Raw genomic sequence first — 19372 nt, forward strand, 5'->3', positions numbered from 1 at the left:
CAAAGAATTCTTGCAGTGCTTAGTAAATATTTGTTGGATGAATAGATGAAATCAAGACCTGAAAGAATAGTACTATACTAATGCACAGGATGGATATAAGGCCCACAGTGGTTAGCCAGGTAATATAGATAAATAATTTGGCTAGATATAAGATAATTAACAGGAATCATTATGATTAACTGAGGTGGACATGGCCCATCTAAAGCAAATAGGCATCACTAACTAATGCTTATTTTTGCCATCAAGGAATATGGGCCTAAGACTACCAGATCCTCAACTCTTTAAAGAGTAGCTTTAAATATGGATTTTAATGGAGAATTTCCTTCTCTTTAAAATACTGAGCTAGCCAATTGAAAAACATCTCCAGGCTTTGTGTATGGTCCTTGAACTACCAGTTTGGTGATATGTGGTTTGAGTTTGATTATTCTAAGTGACCAGAAATTACCCAATCTCAAAGAAAACATTCTAATATAGTTTGGATTGAGTCTTAACGTGGAGGAGAGAATCTCTTAAGGTAACTTGGTCTTTCAGGCCCTGTGAAATCCAGAGAGAGACGTGAAGTGGTAACCTGAAGGTCATCTCCTTAAAAAACCACTGTGATTAGGAATTCCATGAAAATGATTCAGTTGGCAATAGGGAAAACTGATACGGTGAAAAGCTGGCCTGCAGGGCTTCCTTTTTCCAAAAGTTTTCTGGTAATATCTATCACTCCTTTGGTACTGCATGGATGCCTAGTGTTAGTCGCTTAGTCATGTCTGACTCTTTGTGACCCCATGGACTATAGCCTTCCAGGCTTCTCTGTCCATGAAAGTCTCCAGGCAAGAACACTGGAGTGAGTAACCATTTCCTTCTCCAGAGGATCTTCCTGACCCAGGGATCAAACCCCCGTCTCCTGCATTGCAGGCAGATTCTTTACTGTCTGAGCCACCAGGCAAGCCCATAGACACCTAAAGGATCTAATATTTTTTATTTTTCACTCATTGAAGACATGAAATTGATTATATATCTTAAATAGACTTGTACCAGCACTACATTAAATGCAAGCCATATAAAGTTGAATAAAACAGGGTGTCTACCATTTAGAGGTTTATAATCTGGTAAACACTTTGATTATCTTTTAATATATTAGTGATAATAGCCAGCTGTAAGTATTAACAACAAGGTAGTCTCTTTGTTTTTTTAGGAATATGGAAGGGAGTGCTTAAATAAATAAAATAACCTTCACCTGCCTTACCATGCTGCTAAAAACATATGGACTGGTGTTGGATATCCATCAGGGAGATTAAACAGCCAGTTAGGGCATCAGGGGAGCAGGGTCATAAAAATGGAGAAACGGATTTAAAAATTGATATGTAAAATTTAAATTTATATTAAATAATTTTATATATTATACAATATATATTAAAATGTATATTAAATAAGTCATCTAAGCCTGGGAAAGATCAGAATTTAGTTGAATGCCACTGCAACTATCTTTCGGTTTAATTTATTTATTCCTTCTTTTTTTTTCTAAAATGATATATCGAGAAAGCTGGCCATTAGTATCAGGATAGCATAATAATAATGGAGGCAGATTGTCTGGTTTTGAATCTGACTTTGCCACTTACTAGATGTTTGACTTTGGACTGTTAGCTATCCTGTACTTTAGTTCTCTCATTTTGTGAATTGGGATAATAGTATATACTAATAGAGTAAATTATTTAGAATTTCTGGCATACAATAAGTATAATACAAGCATTGGCTATTATTATGACCTCTAAAGTTCTCAGCTGGCTGTATCTCTGGCTTGTCACTATCTTACATGTTGTGTCCGACACACTTGCTAGGAAAGACACGCTGAATGTTTTACCTATTTCAAACTAATATTAAATCTCTATTGCCTAATCATCTTCTCTGCAGAAGTTTGCATATGATTGCTTTTCCTTCCATTCTCTGACTAGGCCCGAAGGAGAACCACCACTCAAATGGAATTGCTGTATGCAGATAGCAGTGAACTAGCTTCAGACACTAGTACAGGAGATGCCTCCTTACCTGGCCCTCTTACACCTGTTGCAGAAGGGCAAGAGATTGGAATGAATACAGAGACAAGTACTTCTGCTAGGGAAAAAGAGCTCCCTCCCCCATCTGGCTTCCCTTCTAAGATAGGCAGCATGTAAGTCTGGCCCAGCTACACTAACTTCCTTTCTTTTGCCTTTTCTTTAAAAAAAAAAAAAATATATATATATATATATGCATGTTACTAATTTCTTATTTCTATTTTTAAAAATATATGTAAATAAGATCTCTAGTTTTCCAAGTAATTTCTGTTAGGTGTTGTATCCCCTAATTTTTGCACATTCAAAATAATTTAAATGAGATGTTCTTTGTTGAATTGCTTTGTCTGATATTTAACTTTTAGAGTCTTAAAGATTATAATTTTTATAAAGGCTGAGTTATAAATTACAGGCAAAATTTATTTAGAAACACCTAAATTAAAGTTGTAACTATAAAACCACAATATAAAAACAGAAGCTTTAAAAAACTCTTAAATTTGCTCTTAATTATGTTAAACCCTAGTTCTAAGAGCCTGGTCAGGATAATAAACCTTGGCTGAAACTCTTGAAGAAAAGTACAAATACCAGTTAAAAACAACACATTTTGAAGCTTCCTAATTCTTTGCCTTGAAGTACATTGCATGTCTGGGATGAGTGTACACACAAAGTGTAAATACTGTATTATTAAAGATGTGAAGGAGGGACTGTTTCCTCTCTCCTCTATGATAATCTTAACAAAAAACATTCAAGACAAATCTTATTTAGAAATTTTTCATTATTATCTTGAGAACAAAGATTTCCCTACACAGGCCAGCATGTGTTTGTCTTAGTTATATTAAAGTTATATCAATCGTTCACTTGGTAAAGATTTTTAATGCCTTATTTCAAACTAATTCTCACATATGATCTTGCAAATGATCTATTGGATGAGTGCATCACTGCATTGAGAAATATTGCCAAAAAGTGTTACACATTATATGACTCTAAATAATAAAATATAACAAACTCCCCACCCCAACCTGAATATCTGTTTCCCATAACTTTCTTCATCCTATGAAGATATTTTCATTTCTTCCATTCAGTAAGCCCATCTGCTATCTTTAGTTCCAAAATTAATGATGACAGAGCTATCCTGCATGTGCTTGAGGTGACTTATGTAATTAATAATTGGATTTGCTATTAGAGATTGCTAACCAGTATAGCTTATGGCTTCAGTGCTTTTTTGATAACAGTAGAAAAAATGCTTTCGGTGAAGGTAGTGATATAGAGCTGAGAACAGATTTTAGAGACTCCTATGTGTTCAGCATTTAGTCTATCAGATGAATAGAGACTTTTGGAACTTCAAGACTAAATCTATGACCTGGATTCCAGAATGCAGGTAATACCTCCTTGTTGCCTTTTTTTCCCCCCCCGTTTTAAAAATGTATCATTCATGACAGGTTGTAGAAAATATCTTTAGACACTGTCTCTTCACATGATTTATTATCAAGTTAACATAAATTAAGATGCTTATATAGTTCTATACAAATTCAACAGTTGGTCATATGCTTGGTACAGTGATTCTTATAACTCATTAGTACATGACTTCCATTGCATGAAGTAAAATGATTTACTCAAGTGGGCCTTATGATTTAAATAATACAGAACTTCTAAAATATGTTTTCCTCTAATTAAAAAAATCAGGCACATAAAGTTTAATTATATTTAGTTTTCACTTTCAAATAGGAATCATTGTAAGCCCATTCTAGTGATCCCACTTGTTAATTCCTTAGTGGTTTTTTTTTTCTCTTTTCTTACTAATGTAACTAGTCAAAGATAGCAAAAGTTCATTTTTTCACTTAAAATTCATTACCACTATGCACAGAAATCCTAGTCTTAAATTATTAATTACATGGCCACTACTCAACTACTAGTTAACTAAAATAATTGTGGGTTCTTTGTGATTACCTGTAGTATTCTTTTGTGAGTGTGTAAATATTAATTCATTAAATCTCATTGTTTCTCATACTCTGATATTCTAATATTTTTGTTCTTGCAAAACTGTAAAGACAATTTTCCCTCAACTGAAGCAATTCTAATCAAACTTATACACATGTTTTTAAACACTTGTATTTAAAGTAAAAAATATTATTTTAGCTATTTGGCAATATAGCATTGATGTTTACATTCAAAGATAATGGTTGTGTATATTTGACAAGATTACAAATTTAAAAATTAAAATATACAGCTGTCAAGATCCCATTAATTAAAAATAATTTGTGATATTTTCCTCTCCTAGTTCTGTTTCATTTCCAAATAATCTTTCTCAAATTCCAGGTGTTAATCTACTGAAAATTGAATATCTGCCAAAATTATGTGTATGTATTTAAAATTAGATAATTGAAGAATCTTCTCTCTCAGTTCCAGGCAGTCATCCATGTCAGAAAAAAAGCTACCAGAGCCTTCCCCTGTAACAAGGAGAAAGGCATATGAGAAAGCAGAAAAATCAAAGGCAAAGGAACAAAAACAGTAAGCTATTCATGCTCTTTATCTAGTAGATTGTGTGAAATGTCTGATGCCCTTAGATGCTAAGGGACAATGGTGAAATTATTTTCCATATTCAGGCTTACTCTGGGATTGTGACTTGGTCTTATAGAAAATTTTGAAATTAATTTTGACTGTTATTTGATAAAACTGACATTGATTTCACCTCTTAAAAGTGATTAACAAAAATCTAGTATTAGAAGATATGTGCCATTGTCCGTTTTATTTCTGTTCTTTTATGTTTAAATTGATAACCTCAATTTTTTTTGTTAAACTATTTTAATAACTATTTGTATGTTTTGTAAGGGTTAGCTTACTTAACAGTACACAATATAATCTGATGATCCACTTACCTGGGCATTTGTAAATCACAATAACACAACAGACGGAAAGTTTGAAATGGGTTAGAACCACTGTCACTTTTCTACTCTATGGCATAGTGAGAGCTCCCTTAGGCCACCTCAGGAGCTACATATGGCAGGTAGATCCCTGACATGGTCTTGAGTAGGAATATCAATGCGAATCTATATTTAAGTACTGGTAAAGCAAATTTCTTTAACATAAAAATAATTATAAAAAGAAGCTTTCATATATTTTCTGTACCTGCGAAGATGATCTTACACTTCCTCCTCCCTTGTACCAAGATGCGCACTCTCTACTTTGACCACTGGTTTAGCTGACTTGAATATCATGGCAATTACTCTTCTAATTAACCTTCTTCCTGTATTTAGAGATGAAATTTACCTGTTTCTACAGAATTGAATGTCATAATTATAAGCAGGAGGTAGGGGATAGGACAAATATGTAATTTAAAAATAAATGAATAAATCAGCTAAATAGATAAATTCTTCTTAAACTCTCAGGGTCTGTTTCCCCATCTGTAAAGTGAACAACTTGGTCTCAACTCTCAAATAGTATAATTTTAAATTTGGTTTGCTTTATTTATACTGACTTAGATTTTAGCAGACATTTTCTTTAGTGCCATCTTGTGGCCAATGTGACAAAATTCAGTGGAAAAAAATTTCAATGAAATTGTTTGGAGTACATTTTATCTTATATAAAAGGAAGAGAGGATGAAAGGAAGGAATTCTATAATGAAAAGCTTTTTTAAAAAATAAAAGCATGTTTCTTATAACATTTCTAACAAATTAAAGCCAATTAAAGCCACCTATGTAATGTTCTTTTTTTCTTGTAGCTCAGATTCTGGAACCTCAGAGGCTAGTCTTTCACCTCCTCCTTCCCCACCAAGCCGGCCCCGTAATGAGCTGAATGTTTTTAATCGTCTTACTGTTTCTCAGGGAAACACATCAGTTCAGCAGGATAAGTAAGTCATTAAGTAAAAGAGCCCCAATTATTCGTTATAATATTCTGAACCTTTCAATACAGTCTGTAGAAAACATTTAGCTTCTCTGTGTGGGAGATGGAGTCTGACTTGTAAACTCTTCCCATATTTCATGTATTTTTCCAATGGAAAATGAACCATACAGACAAAATTAGAGAAATTTATTTTCCTGCTGAACATTATTCCCTGCTATGGATTTGCATTGCTGTACTTCCACACTTGTCTTGCCTTTTTTTTTTTTGCAAGTAAATTAGAATTGAAAATCTTTGAGATCACTTGAAGTTTAAATTTCTTGGGATTCTTCAGCTTTATTGAGCCCATAAAAGCCTCTAACCCAGATAGTCTGCACTGAAAAGAGGCAAATTATTTTACTTTTGGTGCATGTATCATCTTCTAAAACCATTGTCATATATGTATGGGTAAAAGAGTACTTTGATGGGTGGACAACATAGAACTCTGGGTTGTTGGGGAAGAGAAGTTGGAGAGGGATGGAAAATATAATTTTCATTAAATTTGAAGTGAAAAAATATTCCCACACTGAGCCAGAATCTCTTTTGCAAGAATTTCCTACTAACAGTGTTGCCATAAGGTATTTATTAACTGACTTCTCTGCTTTGAGTTTGAATGATAACACTGTGGATAATATACATACTTGATATTCAGTATCCCACACCAGTTCTTTGTTTTTTATGCTATAATCTCCCTGTATATATAAGTTTCTGAAATTTATAAGGTATTGTTTAAGATCCATCTGGCATGTTTAGGTCATGCTAAATGGCTCTATGTACATAGGCACATCATCATTTTGAAAGATTGTTTAATCTACTTAATTTATGGATACACTTTTTATTAGATTTTAATATAGTTTTAGCAGTAGATACAGACATGTCCTTTAAAATGATCTAGATAGGTTTTCTAAAAAAATATTTAAAAGAGAACATTGTTAAATCCTCTTATTTAGTTGAGAAAGAGTAGAACATAAAATTGAAAAAAAAAAAAAAAGAATGTCTTTAGGAAGTCCATTTTCATAAACAATATGAAGAATTACTAAATTTTGTCTCCCTTGCATTCACAGTCATAAAATTTTTATGTCAGTCTTTTGATAATCTTGACAATCTAATCATAGTTCCATATTTTCTGAAATTGTTTATGAGCTACCAATCATTTGACTCTGTTGTCATCTCTATAAAGTAAAATTTAGAATAACTGACTACACTTTCAAAATCTCACCTAACTTTTGAATCACTTTCTTTGGGCTCCTTTTTGAGACTAGCATATTTTACCAAATAGAATTAGGTCCTACACATTGTTTCTGATTACATAATATGCCAGTATTATGTAATCACTTTATCACCATTCTTCCCAAGTATTAGAATGACCAAAAAGTTTGTTTGGGAATTTTTCATAAGACATTATGGGAAAGCCCAAATCAACTTGGTGGTCAACCCAAGATATTATATAATAATACAAGCTAAAGAGATTTTCATAGTAACTAGACTTATTGTCAGTCCTGGAGGTTTCAGATTAAGGCTGATGAGAGTAGCTCATCTATTTTTAAATTCCAGTAAAACCTCCTAACTATTACTAAGGGACGGCCTAGTCAGAAGAACTCCATGTTTTTGAGATGAATTAAAATCCAAGGTTATTAAATTTTGAATGATTTGCTTTCCATGTATACATATGGTATATTTGTGCAACTTCTGCATGAAGAGTTTAAATATAAAGAAATTATCAAGAGGAATAAAATTCATTAATGACTATTGAGACAGAAAAATGTTTCTAGTACTAGTCAAATTAGAGTCTTGAGGTGATGTATTTCACTAGCTTGATGCTGTTCCTCTTCAGGGCCTGTGTTTCAGAAAGTGAGAGTAGATTAGATTCTGTGGATGAGTAATAGAAAGTTTCCCACCCCCCACCCCCCAAAATTTTGGAAGAAAACATAAGCACAAAATTTTAACTAATTTGGCTATCAATGAATTTGCTGACATTCTGCACAAATAGAAAAGGAATGCACTATAAAGGAAATGTTTGCTGTATTTCTGTTATTCATAGTACTGAATCTGTTCAGTCTCAGTGTCTTTACCTGTTGACATCTGTTTTCTTTTTCCTCATAATTCTAACTCTTTCACTGTAGGTCTGATGAAAGTGATTCCTCTCTGTCGGAGGTACACAGGTACTTTCTATCTTTCCTACGTTCTGGCATTTCATTGATGTTCTAAAATGCCTTCCAAGAAACTTTAAACAAGTCTCATTTTTGTTGCACTCATAACTTGTAAGCCATATAAATGCACTAATATTTTTAAACATTAATTTTAATATGCTTTTGTGAAGTCATAGCTTTCAAGGTAATGGCAAACTTTTTTAATATAATAGTATAAAAACTTGTGCCATTTGTATTCTGCCTATAATCTAAAACTTTTATTTAAAAGAGATTAAGTTTTATGAAAATTAATGTCAAGGTTTGCTCTTCATCAGGCATTTTTTCCATCTCAAAGTGTAGGAAGTGAATAAGGTATTTTTTTCATGTTGATTTATTGATTTTAAATAAAACTTTATGGCAGGCTCTGTGATTTTAAAACAAAAGGTATGCTAGGGGAAAAAAGTATACTGTGGTACATAAAATATCGAAAGAAATGAATTTTTAAAACATAATATTTTAAGCATTTTAAATGCTGTTTTTAAAATAATGTTGCATTTTTTCATGTTATGGATTTTTTGGACCCTTAATTTCTCTTTTTTTCCTTTCATTTCCTATTCTTACTAATCAATTTGTCTCCTTCTTTCTCTTTGCACTACTTTCCCATGTTTCATGACCATTTTCCTGATCATCAGTAGATCCTCCAGAAGGTAGGCAGGGGAAGGGAGAGGAAATTAATATCATTCACAGTATTACAAAACTTTACTGGTTTTTCATGGACCAAAAAGCATTTTTTTCCCTTTCATATCAGATCTGTTGTATAAGTTTGCAATATTAAAGTTGAGTTATATATTTCATAATGTAAATAGATTTTTAATAGAGAAAGAAATACCTTTGACTTATGTTTCCAATTTCTATATTTTTTCTATTAATATTATCTTTTGAATCAGGTAATGGCTATAAAAATTAACCCCAATATTCTGAATATATGAGAGTATTTTTCAGTATATAATGAATATAATATTATATTTAATGTTGAAATTATTTTCTTCAGAAGTCTGAATGAATAAAATACATAAGAATGAAAAAGAGACATCTTGTTCTCTAAGACATGCCATACATAAGTTATTGAAAGCAGATATTTACCTCTGTAATTTTACAACCTTTCATATGGCAGAATTGTGTTGAACGTTATGTCATCAAGGGAACATTAGTAGATTCTTAGGATAAAGACAGTAATTTGAAGGAAGGAAATCTTAGGAGTCATAGTGTTAAATAACCAAGGCTACTGTTTTAACTTTTTCCTTAGGATGATTTGTGTCATTTAATCTGCATTTGTGCAGATCAAAGCAGCTCTAAGCTTGTTAAAATGAATTCTTTTATTTATAATCAGCTTGTTAAAATATACATACATATATATGTAGTGTTTTGGAAGTAAGTATTATAGCAATAGACTATGCATTAGATCATAACTTTTCAACATCTGAAGCAGCAGTTAAAATTTGATGGCTTCAGTTCATAACTATAAACTCCACATAATAGGATTTCAAATTGGCAATTTTAGACTTTTGAGGAGGTTTTGCTACCATTTCTATTTCAATCTGTTAAATTTTTAGATAACCCAAAATTACTGAGCCTTAATTTCAAGGATCTCAAATTAATGTGTATATACAAATAATACTTTGGATTTTGTAGTTATTCATCCATGTGATGGATGATCCATGTGATCCATCCATGTTCCTGGTCTTATTTCTGCTGATGAGAAACTCCCTTTACTTTTTGAAATCATTATAACTAAATCCTAAAAATAAATATGTCTTAATCCTGATCCTAATTTATTACCTCTTTAAATTTTTGTTCATTGGTCTGTCATCAGCCCTCTTGAGCTATACTAGCATTAATCCAGTACATCTATTTTGCATGCATATGACAGCTCTTTAAATATTTAGTACTTTTGTATGGTCTCTCCAATGAAGGTTCTTTTATCAGCTCAATAGATTTAATCTGTTTCTAATGTGGTATAGTCTGCAGATCCTTCTTTTTGCTTCTACTGTTCTGGAAAATCTCCAGGTTTTCAAAGCTCTTTTTAAAATGTGGCCTCTAGAATTCCACTTCATTCTAGATGTAGCCTTGGCAGAGTATAGTAGTTCTATTGCTTTCTTTCTCCTGAAATATTTATTTATATTTCAGAAGTTATAGTGTTAGAGGAATCATACATTGTTGATCCATTGATCTTGTATTCAATAAACAAATTTCTTTAGCTTTTAAAATCTAATTAAGCCCCTTTCCTATTTGGAGCATTCTGTTCTATCTTCAACTTAAATTTTATGTTTAAATTTTATCCAGTGAATATTTTAGTGCTAAGTACATACTTAAACAGATTTGGGGAATAATTTTCCAGACAATATAGCTCTTTAATATGTCAATTTAGGAAGCATGCCATATCTGTCTTCAGTTCAGTGGAAAGACTGACTAGATATTGAAGACCTTTTTCCAGATTGAGAGGAACGTTGATTCTAGGGGTACTTTTCCGCCACTGATGGAACTACCTTACTACAACAATTTCAAACTCACCCACCATGTATGTAGGGATATTATTTGAAAAGCTTTTTGTATGGACTTTATTGAGTCAATATACACTATGAATATGATATTACCCTAGTTTGCTGCCTATTAATTTTACAAAAAACTCCCCATGAGATGTTATCGCTTACTCATGAGCAGTTAGGTGTTTGTAATTTTTGTAATTATTTATTTAATAGTTCCCTCTATGAAACTAAACAAGTTTTACCCATTTGTAATTTCTGAAATCCACTTTTTTTTCCCCCTTTCTGGAATATGGGATCTACACATTTTATCCCCTTTATTGATTCTCTTAGCATACCAACAATGATTTTGCCTCCACAATGGTATATACTTTCAAAATCTTGTGATATAATAATTTAAAAATAGAAATACTTGAACTCATTGAATGTCCATTGTCAGTTCTAACTTATGTTGGGCTCACATTTCTTCTGAATTATTTCTGTCCCTGGCATCTTAAAAGTTGTTCTCATTCATCAAGAATGTGGATACAGACAGCTTTATCTCTGAATCTGTCCTAATATTAAGCCATCTCTCTTTTATAATGGACACATGTGCATGTGTGCTAAGTCACTTCAGTCATGTCCGACTCTTTTTGACCTTATGGACTGTAGCCTTCCAGGCTCCTCTGTCCGTGGGATTATCCAGGCAAGAATACTGGAGTGGGTTGTCATGCCCTCCTCCAGAGGATCTTCCTGACCCAAGGGTTGAACTCGCATCTCTCATATATCCTGCATTGGTAGGTTCTTTACTGCTGATGCCTCCTGGGAAGCCCATAAAATGTACATATTTCAGCATAACTTTTCTTCCTGCTCTGAGCAAAGATATGTCTAACTTATATATATATATTTTTTTTTCTTAATTCACTCTCATTTTTAGTCTTCCCAGTACAATTACTTCAATTCAGATTCTGTCTTAAACTCCTTTAGGATAGGGACAGTGTTTGGATAAACTTTACATTTCCACAGTTCATAATCCAGTGGCATAAAGCAGAAATTCAAAAAATATTAAACTTAGGAGAAAGATCCAAAGAGCATCACTATTCTATTAATATTTTATGCTTTTTAAAAAAATCTTCTTTGAGATTGTTAGAATTTTTAAAGCTTTTGTTATTTTTGAGCCATTCTCCCTTTAGATTTCAATTTATGCAATCATTCTTGTATTTCTTTAAATTTGTTTGAAATCTGCTTTCTTAGTATTTTAGGTAGTATGTATTATACCATCTTTAAAATGTCTTTTTTTGACATAGACTTCCAGTCTGATAGTTACATCTTCCAGTTTTCCATCATTAATACTTCTTATTTTTCATAATTTACTATATTTGAATAGCTCCCAATATTACTTCATTAAACTTTGAGGAGATAAAATTGTTAGTGAGAAAATTCAAATGTATTGTTGACTTTGCTTTTTGCAGAATACAGCTGCTAGAAGATTCCTAAATAGTTGATGCACTTCATCACTACTATTATAATTTCACACTTTGTCCCTTTGCTTTAAATAAAGACAAGGAGCAATCTGGTTTTTCAGTTCAATTCAGTTGTTCAGTCGTGTCCGACTCTGGTTTTTATGTAGTACCAATTATTTAGAACAACTTCTTAAAGTCAGAGAAATAAAAAAAAAATCCAGGTTCAATGCACAATACTGGATGCTTGGGGCTAGTGCACTGGGACGACCCAGAGGGATGGTATGGGGAGGGAGGAGGGAGGAGGGTTCAGGATGGGGAGCACATGTATACCTGTGATGGATTCATTTTGATATTTGGCAAAACTAATACAATTATGTAAAGTTTAAAAATAAAATAAAATTAAAAAAACAACAACAACAACAAAAAATAGTTTCATGATATAGCTACTGAAAAAAATCTTATTTTTCCCCCCACCTCAGGGGCATAATCAACCCGTTTCCAGCTTCAAAAGGAATCAGAACTTCTCCACTTCAGTGTATTCATATAGCTGAAGGGCATACAAAAGCTGTGCTCTGTGTGGATTCTACTGATGATCTTCTTTTCACTGGATCAAAAGGTGCTAATAGTTGTGTCATATGAATATTTAGCAGATCTTTTTAATGATTACGTTTTAACAGGTTTTGAAACATTTCAAGCTGCTTAAGACTCATAAGAATCTGAAAGATGATATTGTTCAACTGCTAAATTATATAAAATATAAAATCATTACATAGTTGAGAAAAAAATACAATCTCTGTTGATGTTATGTGAATAGAATGGTGAAGAAATACATTCCGATTTGGTAATTGAGCACCTAATGCATGCAAAGCCCTGAGCTTAGTAACGCAGGCTATATAAAAATCCATAAAAGGCCATTACAGTGTGTGGTAAAAGAATAAGATGGGTAGCAACCACCATTTCTTGAGCATTTAATAAGTGTCTGAAACTATACTAGCCACTGTGCAAATTTTATCTCATTTAATTCTCACAACAATGCCAAAGTTGCATCCTCATATTACAGATCAAGAAGCTGAAGATTCCAAGAATTAAATGATTTTTCCACATAAGTTTAGCTAGTAAGTGGAAGAGCCAGGATTAGAAACCTAGGTCTGTGCATCACCAAACCTGCAGTTGCAGGCAACTAGAAATTAACTATAAATGATTTAAAGAGTTATACATGAATATTTGGGGTTTCAGAAGAGAAAGAGATTATGCTAAAATTGTGAAAAATAAGGAAGGCTTTGATGAGGAGGCACTTAGGGTGAACCTTACTGGATTGTTTGGATATTGGCAAATAAAAATTGACAACCAAGATTAGAGAGCAGTGTAAGCAGAGACATGGAGGTAGATGGTTTTGGAAACAAAATCCATTTGGCTTGAAAAGTAGAATATATGTAGAAGTGGTGGATAATGAGGCTGAAAAGATGAGAAGGAAGCATGTGCAGGAATTTGGAAAGCTGGTTAAAGCCTTTTAGCATTTAAGGATATTACAAGATAAAGGGAAGAATCCTGCCAGCACTTGTAAATAATAGCAAGCAGTTCCCCAATTAAAAAAAAAAAATTGCTCTGTAAAAGTATAATTTTCTAATAACTCAAATTTATTTCTCTGGGATAATTAGATGCTTATGTCAGAAACTCAAAGTCTTGAATAGAATAGTTTAGTGATCATGTGTATGATTATGTTAATGACGTCAATTAGTGACCTCTGGAAAAGAAATGTGTATGTAGTTCTGCATGTGGAGTGTTGTGAGAAGGTAAGAGAGTATCAAAACAAAATATTTTGAAGAGGCTGATTTGGAATGGCCATTTTAAATTCAGGGGCAATTTGAAATAAGACTATCAATATGTCTATTTTAAAATTTTGTATAATTATTCTTTAATACCACTTGATGCATACACCAGATATCCTAGCTTTCATCTAATCCTTATACCTACTTTGCCCTTGAACCTGCTGCAAAATGTCAAGGATAGAATTAGGATGCTATTGCAAGTTAATTAAATAATTACCATTTTCTTATCTCATTTTTTCTCATAGGAGAGAAATTGTTATTGCTAAGAGAATCTAATTTAGTTCTTATCGACAATATTTCCTCTTTTTTATTTGCTTTTAGATCGTACTTGTAAAGTATGGAATCTGGTGACTGGGCAGGAGATAATGTCACTGGGAGGTCATCCCAACAATGTAGTATCTGTAAAATATTGTAATTATACAAGTTTGGTCTTCACTGTGTCAACATCTTATATTAAGGTGTGGGATATCAGAGATTCAGCAAAGTGTGTTCGAACGCTAACGTAAGTAACTTAGAGACAAATAGCATAAGGGGCAAATAGTTCCTGTTTATAAAATATAAGAAAAGATAGGTCTATATATGCATTTTTGTTTATTTATACCTGTCCGCTTGCAAAGAATATTAAAATGTTTACAATAAGAATGTATATAACATAAGGTGAAAAAATATTGAGAAAATAAAATACAGTAGTTTAATATTAAACAGAAAAGGAGAAGGAAAAGTCATATTTAATCTGTGACTCAATACACATTTCATGTTTCCTTCCTCCCCAAAACTAAGGAGTTGAATTTTCAGTATTACTTGATGTAGTGAAATGATTTACATTACTTTTTTCAAATGAATGCCACTCCTTGGAAAATGGCTGAAATCACCATTATAGACCATTAAGAAGTACTTGCAAAATTCTGTTAGCATCTATTGAATAATTGAATAATTGAGGAGTGTTTATCTTAAGACTTACACTGCTTTGATGTTAGCCTGTGTTTCATAATTGTAGATTGGACAATTGGAGAATGAATTTGTTTTCTGCATCTGTTATTATATATGTCTTTAAAATGTACAGCAAATAATGATTCTTTTTCCCATAAGATTAATGAACTGTTTCACATAATTAAAATTTTAATTAAAAAATGAATTCTATCGGTTTAAATAAGAGAAAGGAACATAAGGATGGTTAATTTTTACTAATTTGTAGAGTGAAGATTATTAACACTTAAGTGCTATTTTATATGTTGAGACTACTAAGTATTTACTATGCTGAATACAGGTCTCTTGAGGGAAATTTTATAGGGAAAAACACTATCTTAGAAATTTGCCAATCCAGTTGACTCATTAAAATCATTTGAAAATGTTGATTGTAACTTGATTTTTTAGAAGTTAGCTAATAAAATGATTCAAAATTGAAAAATATATTTGCTATTTAGAATTTAGCTGAGGAAATAAATCATGTTGAAGTCTTTTCCACATAGTAAACAGCCCATATATGATTGGGTTAAAGTATACAAAAACTTTTACTCAAAGGGTCATATCTTATATATGAAAGAAATATTGGTTTCTTCCTCAGTGGACTTCTGCAAGCTGCAGGAAAATGAATTAACTTTGTGGCACTGTATCATTTGTTGAGCCTGGCGGGCTACAGTCTGTGGGGTCACAGAGTTGGACACAACTGAGTGACTGAGCACATGCACACATCATTTGTTGAGTTTTGTTATCTTTGTCATCTAGTCTTTTCTGAATCATATTTAAGTCATTTCTAATAGGGCCCAGAGCCTGGATACCCAGGTGGCTTTGTGGTTAAGAGTCTGTCTTTCAGTGCAGGAGATGCAGGAGACGTGGGTTCAATCCCTGGGTTGGGAAGATCCCCTGGAGTAGGAAATGGCAACCCACTCCAATATTCTTGCCTGGAAAATTCCATGGATAGAGGAACCTGGCGGGCTACCGTCCATAGGGTAGCAAAGAGTCGGACATGACTGAGCATGACACAGTGACTAATAGAGCCCCAAACTCCTAGTGTTATAACTTGCAAAGTAAGAGTTTTAAGCCGTGTCATCTTATTTTCTGCATTCATTTTTTTCCATTTATCTGTCAATGAAGATAAATGAAAGGTGGCACAAAGGTGGCGCTTTCATCTACTAGTGCCACCTATGTGCGTGTGAAGTGCTGTGCTAGGTGTAGTGCACACAGTGACCAGAGAACACGGATGTTGCCTACAGCATTTCCTGGGAACTTAAGGAATTCTATGACTAACTCTTGTCCAGAATTGTGACTTATTTTGTTTTGTCTCTGTTAAGGTCCTCAGGTCTGGTTACTGTTGGAGATGCTTGTTCTGCAAGTACTAGCCGAACAGTTGCTATTCCTTCTGGAGAAAACCAGATCAATCAAATTTCGCTGAACCCAACTGGGACTTTCCTCTATGCAGCCTCTGGAAATGCTGTCAGAATGTGGGATCTTAAAAGGTAGAATTTTAAAGAAAACGTACTTCCTGTATATGGCAAATGCAATTTTCACACATTAATATTACTGCCGGTGCAATCTAATTTGTATAAAGAAGTTAATATAAAATCCTAGATTTTTCTGTTTGATTCAGCATCCCTAAATGTCTCGTCTATCCTCATTAGCACACTCAAAATTTTTCTTTCTTTTAATCTCCATTGCTGGGGAAAAAAGTATATGAAAGAAAATAGACTTTATTAATATTTGTCAATAAGTTGTATTGTTTACTAGGAAAAGAACAAGATTCTCATGCTAGTTGCATTAGTACCTTTGAAAGAATTATTTTTTTGTAACATCACTTATACATCTTATATTTCAAAATTTTCAATTTATAAACCTTATAAATGTGATCATAAATCTTCACAGGATTTTTATGAATATAAAATTATACATCTATATATGATGAAGTATTAAGAAGATGAAGTGAGTAAAAAGAGAATACCATGCATTACATCTTTGATTTGATTTTTATTTGCCATGAAGTAGGAGATTTCATCCTTCATTTGAGTGTTTATTTTAGAATCTTTTCTAGTTCATAAAATGTTGGCAGCAAGGGAATATTTATTTATTAGTTAACAAATATTTATTCAGCATCAACTGTGGCAGGCTTTATACCAACACTATGGTAGGTACTGGAGATATAGAATGCGCAAGACAAATTTGATGTCCACCTTCTTAGAACTCATCTTGTAATGGAGAATAAAGGCCACTAAATAGGCAATTACAAGATCCTTAGTAAAGTTGGTAATTCAGGTAATAATCCCATTTAGAAGGGTTTTGTCAGTGGTAAATCAAAGGGACATTTATTTTAGAAATTTGAGGGTAACTATTTATTACTTGTAACATTTTAATGGTTGGCTGAAAAAGTATAATAAGCATAATTTATAAATAAATAAATGAGAAGAGAAAGAAGAAACAGTCATGAGGACCGTTTTAGAAATAAAAAGTAGAAAATTGAAAACAGTGCTTGTTTAAGAAAATTTGGAATGTGATAAGAACAAGGTTTATTCTTAAAGATATTAAACTTGAGTTGTATTCAGAGTACCATGGAGGAAGATACTCAGCATCATGACATGAGGCAGAAAAGATACCAGCTTCTAAAAATTTTTACACTTTCTGGTCTGCTGAAAAGTTAGATCCTTTGAAACTTGCTTGATTTTAGTAACATAATTAAATACAGATTCATTTTAACAAATTAACTATAAAGAAAAAGCTACAAGAAATAGTAATATTCTAGAAGCCAGATATATCTCTGTATTCCAGCAGCTTGATTTGAGGTAGGATTATGAAACAAAGGTTCATTGCCACCTCCTGACAATGGATATCACACGTTTTTCTACGTCATGTATATTCCTGGCCATTTTCATATCTTTGTAATAATTGATGAAATGGACTATATTTTCTGATGTACACCTTTGTAATAATTGATGAAATGGACTATATTTTCTGATGTACACATATGCACAAATATGTGTGCATATGTGTATGTGTATAATACATGTGTACATATGGATGTACATATATGTGTATATATGAAAATATATGTGAGTGTAATAAAATAATCTTACTTTCTCCAAATTGTTATTTTCTAATTATATCAGTGACATAGTTGTTTTAGTCAAATTTAAAATTGACCCTAATAAATCAATCATATGTCTATAACATGTTGAGACATTTAACAGATTAAGGTTTATCTGGACTTAGGTTGGAGTTAAAATTAGCCCTAGGCAAGTTTTTGGACTTTTGAGGCTTTTTTTTACTATCTGAATGACATCAGTTACTTTGGAATAACTTATTTAGGATTCCTAAACTTCCATCAGAGAATCAATTAGTTTGGCTATTTTTTGACTCTTAATTTGAGGAGCGTTTCATAGAGATGGAGTTAAATAAAAAAAAAAACAGTTTTAGCAAACACTTAGCCTCAGCATACTAAGAAATATTTTCAAACAAAATTATTTTTCTTTCTTTTTAAAGGTTTCAGTCCACAGGAAAGTTAACAGGACATCTAGGCCCTGTTATGTGTCTTACTGTAGACCGGATTTCTAATGGACAAGATCTAATCATCACTGGCTCCAAGGATCATTACATCAAAGTGTGTATAATAAGGCTATTGAATTATATTCTCCTATTAAATGATAAGTTTGAAGTACTCAGATGTACATAGGATGCTTTTCTCTTAATCAGTCCTTTTTTCTCATTTCTAGACTTTACTTTTTCTTCCTGATCTTTTCCTCACTCAGTTCCTGATTTTGTTGTCTTATTAAAAATGTATTCTCACTTTTTCATAGAGGATATGTTGGGAGGGATTTTAAAGACTTTTTTTACCTCAGTCATCCAACTAATGCTTAAATCTCGTTGTCACCATCTTTTATACTGAGCATGTTATGGTCTTCATGTTTGTTTTATGCCAGTAGCAGATAAGATGAGGAGAGATGAAAAGTTTGATTCTGGAGATGTTAAATTTGAAATACTAGTAGAGGACCTCTTCATGTAAGCCAATATGCCATTTGAAAGGCAAGTACAAAGTCCATGATAAGTTATGAGTAGACACATATGTTTCAGAACCATTCAAATAGAAGCAGATGTTTAAGGAGTAGTTGACATGGCCAAAGGAGAGAGGTTGATATGACTCAGCCTTGGGGAATCCTGTAAGGACCAACAGGAACAAAAAGAAAATATAGTAATAAAGAGAGACAGAAAGAGTGTAAGTAATCTTTTTTTAGAAACTTTTGTTACGAGATGAGAAGTGGGTTAATGACTTGAAAATAGAATGGTTAATGCAAGAGGATTTTGTATTGGTAGACTTGAGCATGTTGATATGGTTAGAAAATGGGCTTAATGGAGAGGGAAAGTGTGAAGAGTGAAGTAGTGATTGGTGAATCAGATCAAAAAAGAATCAGATCAGATCAAAGATGTGAACCTTGAGAAAAAGTAAGTACACTTTAGTATCTTGGAAAGAAGGGAAGGATAAGAGAATGCTTGAGAATAAAAGGAAACTTTTGTAACTGTGAGGGGAAGGGGTGGTCC

General features: G+C 32.6%; 1 protein-coding gene across 17 annotated transcripts in view; it reads left to right on the plus strand.

Annotated features, from left to right (window-relative positions):
• Positions 1–19372, plus strand: part of KIF21A (kinesin family member 21A) — a 185428-nt gene that overhangs the window by 157612 nt on the left and 8444 nt on the right. For 4 of the 17 annotated variants that reach the window (XM_086399932.1, XM_086399934.1, XM_086399936.1 and 1 more), the window contains 9 exons: positions 1941–2152; positions 4434–4541; positions 5752–5880; positions 8033–8071; positions 8731–8745; positions 12503–12639; positions 14174–14354; positions 16144–16308; positions 18320–18437. In XM_086399932.1, coding sequence (XP_086256058.1) covers positions 1941–2152; positions 4434–4541; positions 5752–5880; positions 8033–8071; positions 8731–8745; positions 12503–12639; positions 14174–14354; positions 16144–16308; positions 18320–18437 — 1104 coding nt within the window. The remainder of the gene's footprint in view (positions 1–1940; positions 2153–4433; positions 4542–5751; positions 5881–8032; positions 8072–8730; positions 8746–12502; positions 12640–14173; positions 14355–16143; positions 16309–18319; positions 18438–19372) is intronic. The other 13 variants (XM_086399937.1, XM_086399939.1, XM_086399940.1 and 10 more) reach the window with 5 other exon arrangements.

The sequence above is a fragment of the Bos grunniens genome, chromosome 5 (genome assembly GCF_055505025.1).
Source record: "Bos grunniens cultivar Pamir isolate PY7600 chromosome 5, Bosgru_T2T1.0, whole genome shotgun sequence".
In the NCBI taxonomy this organism is placed as follows: Eukaryota; Metazoa; Chordata; class Mammalia; order Artiodactyla; family Bovidae; genus Bos; species Bos grunniens.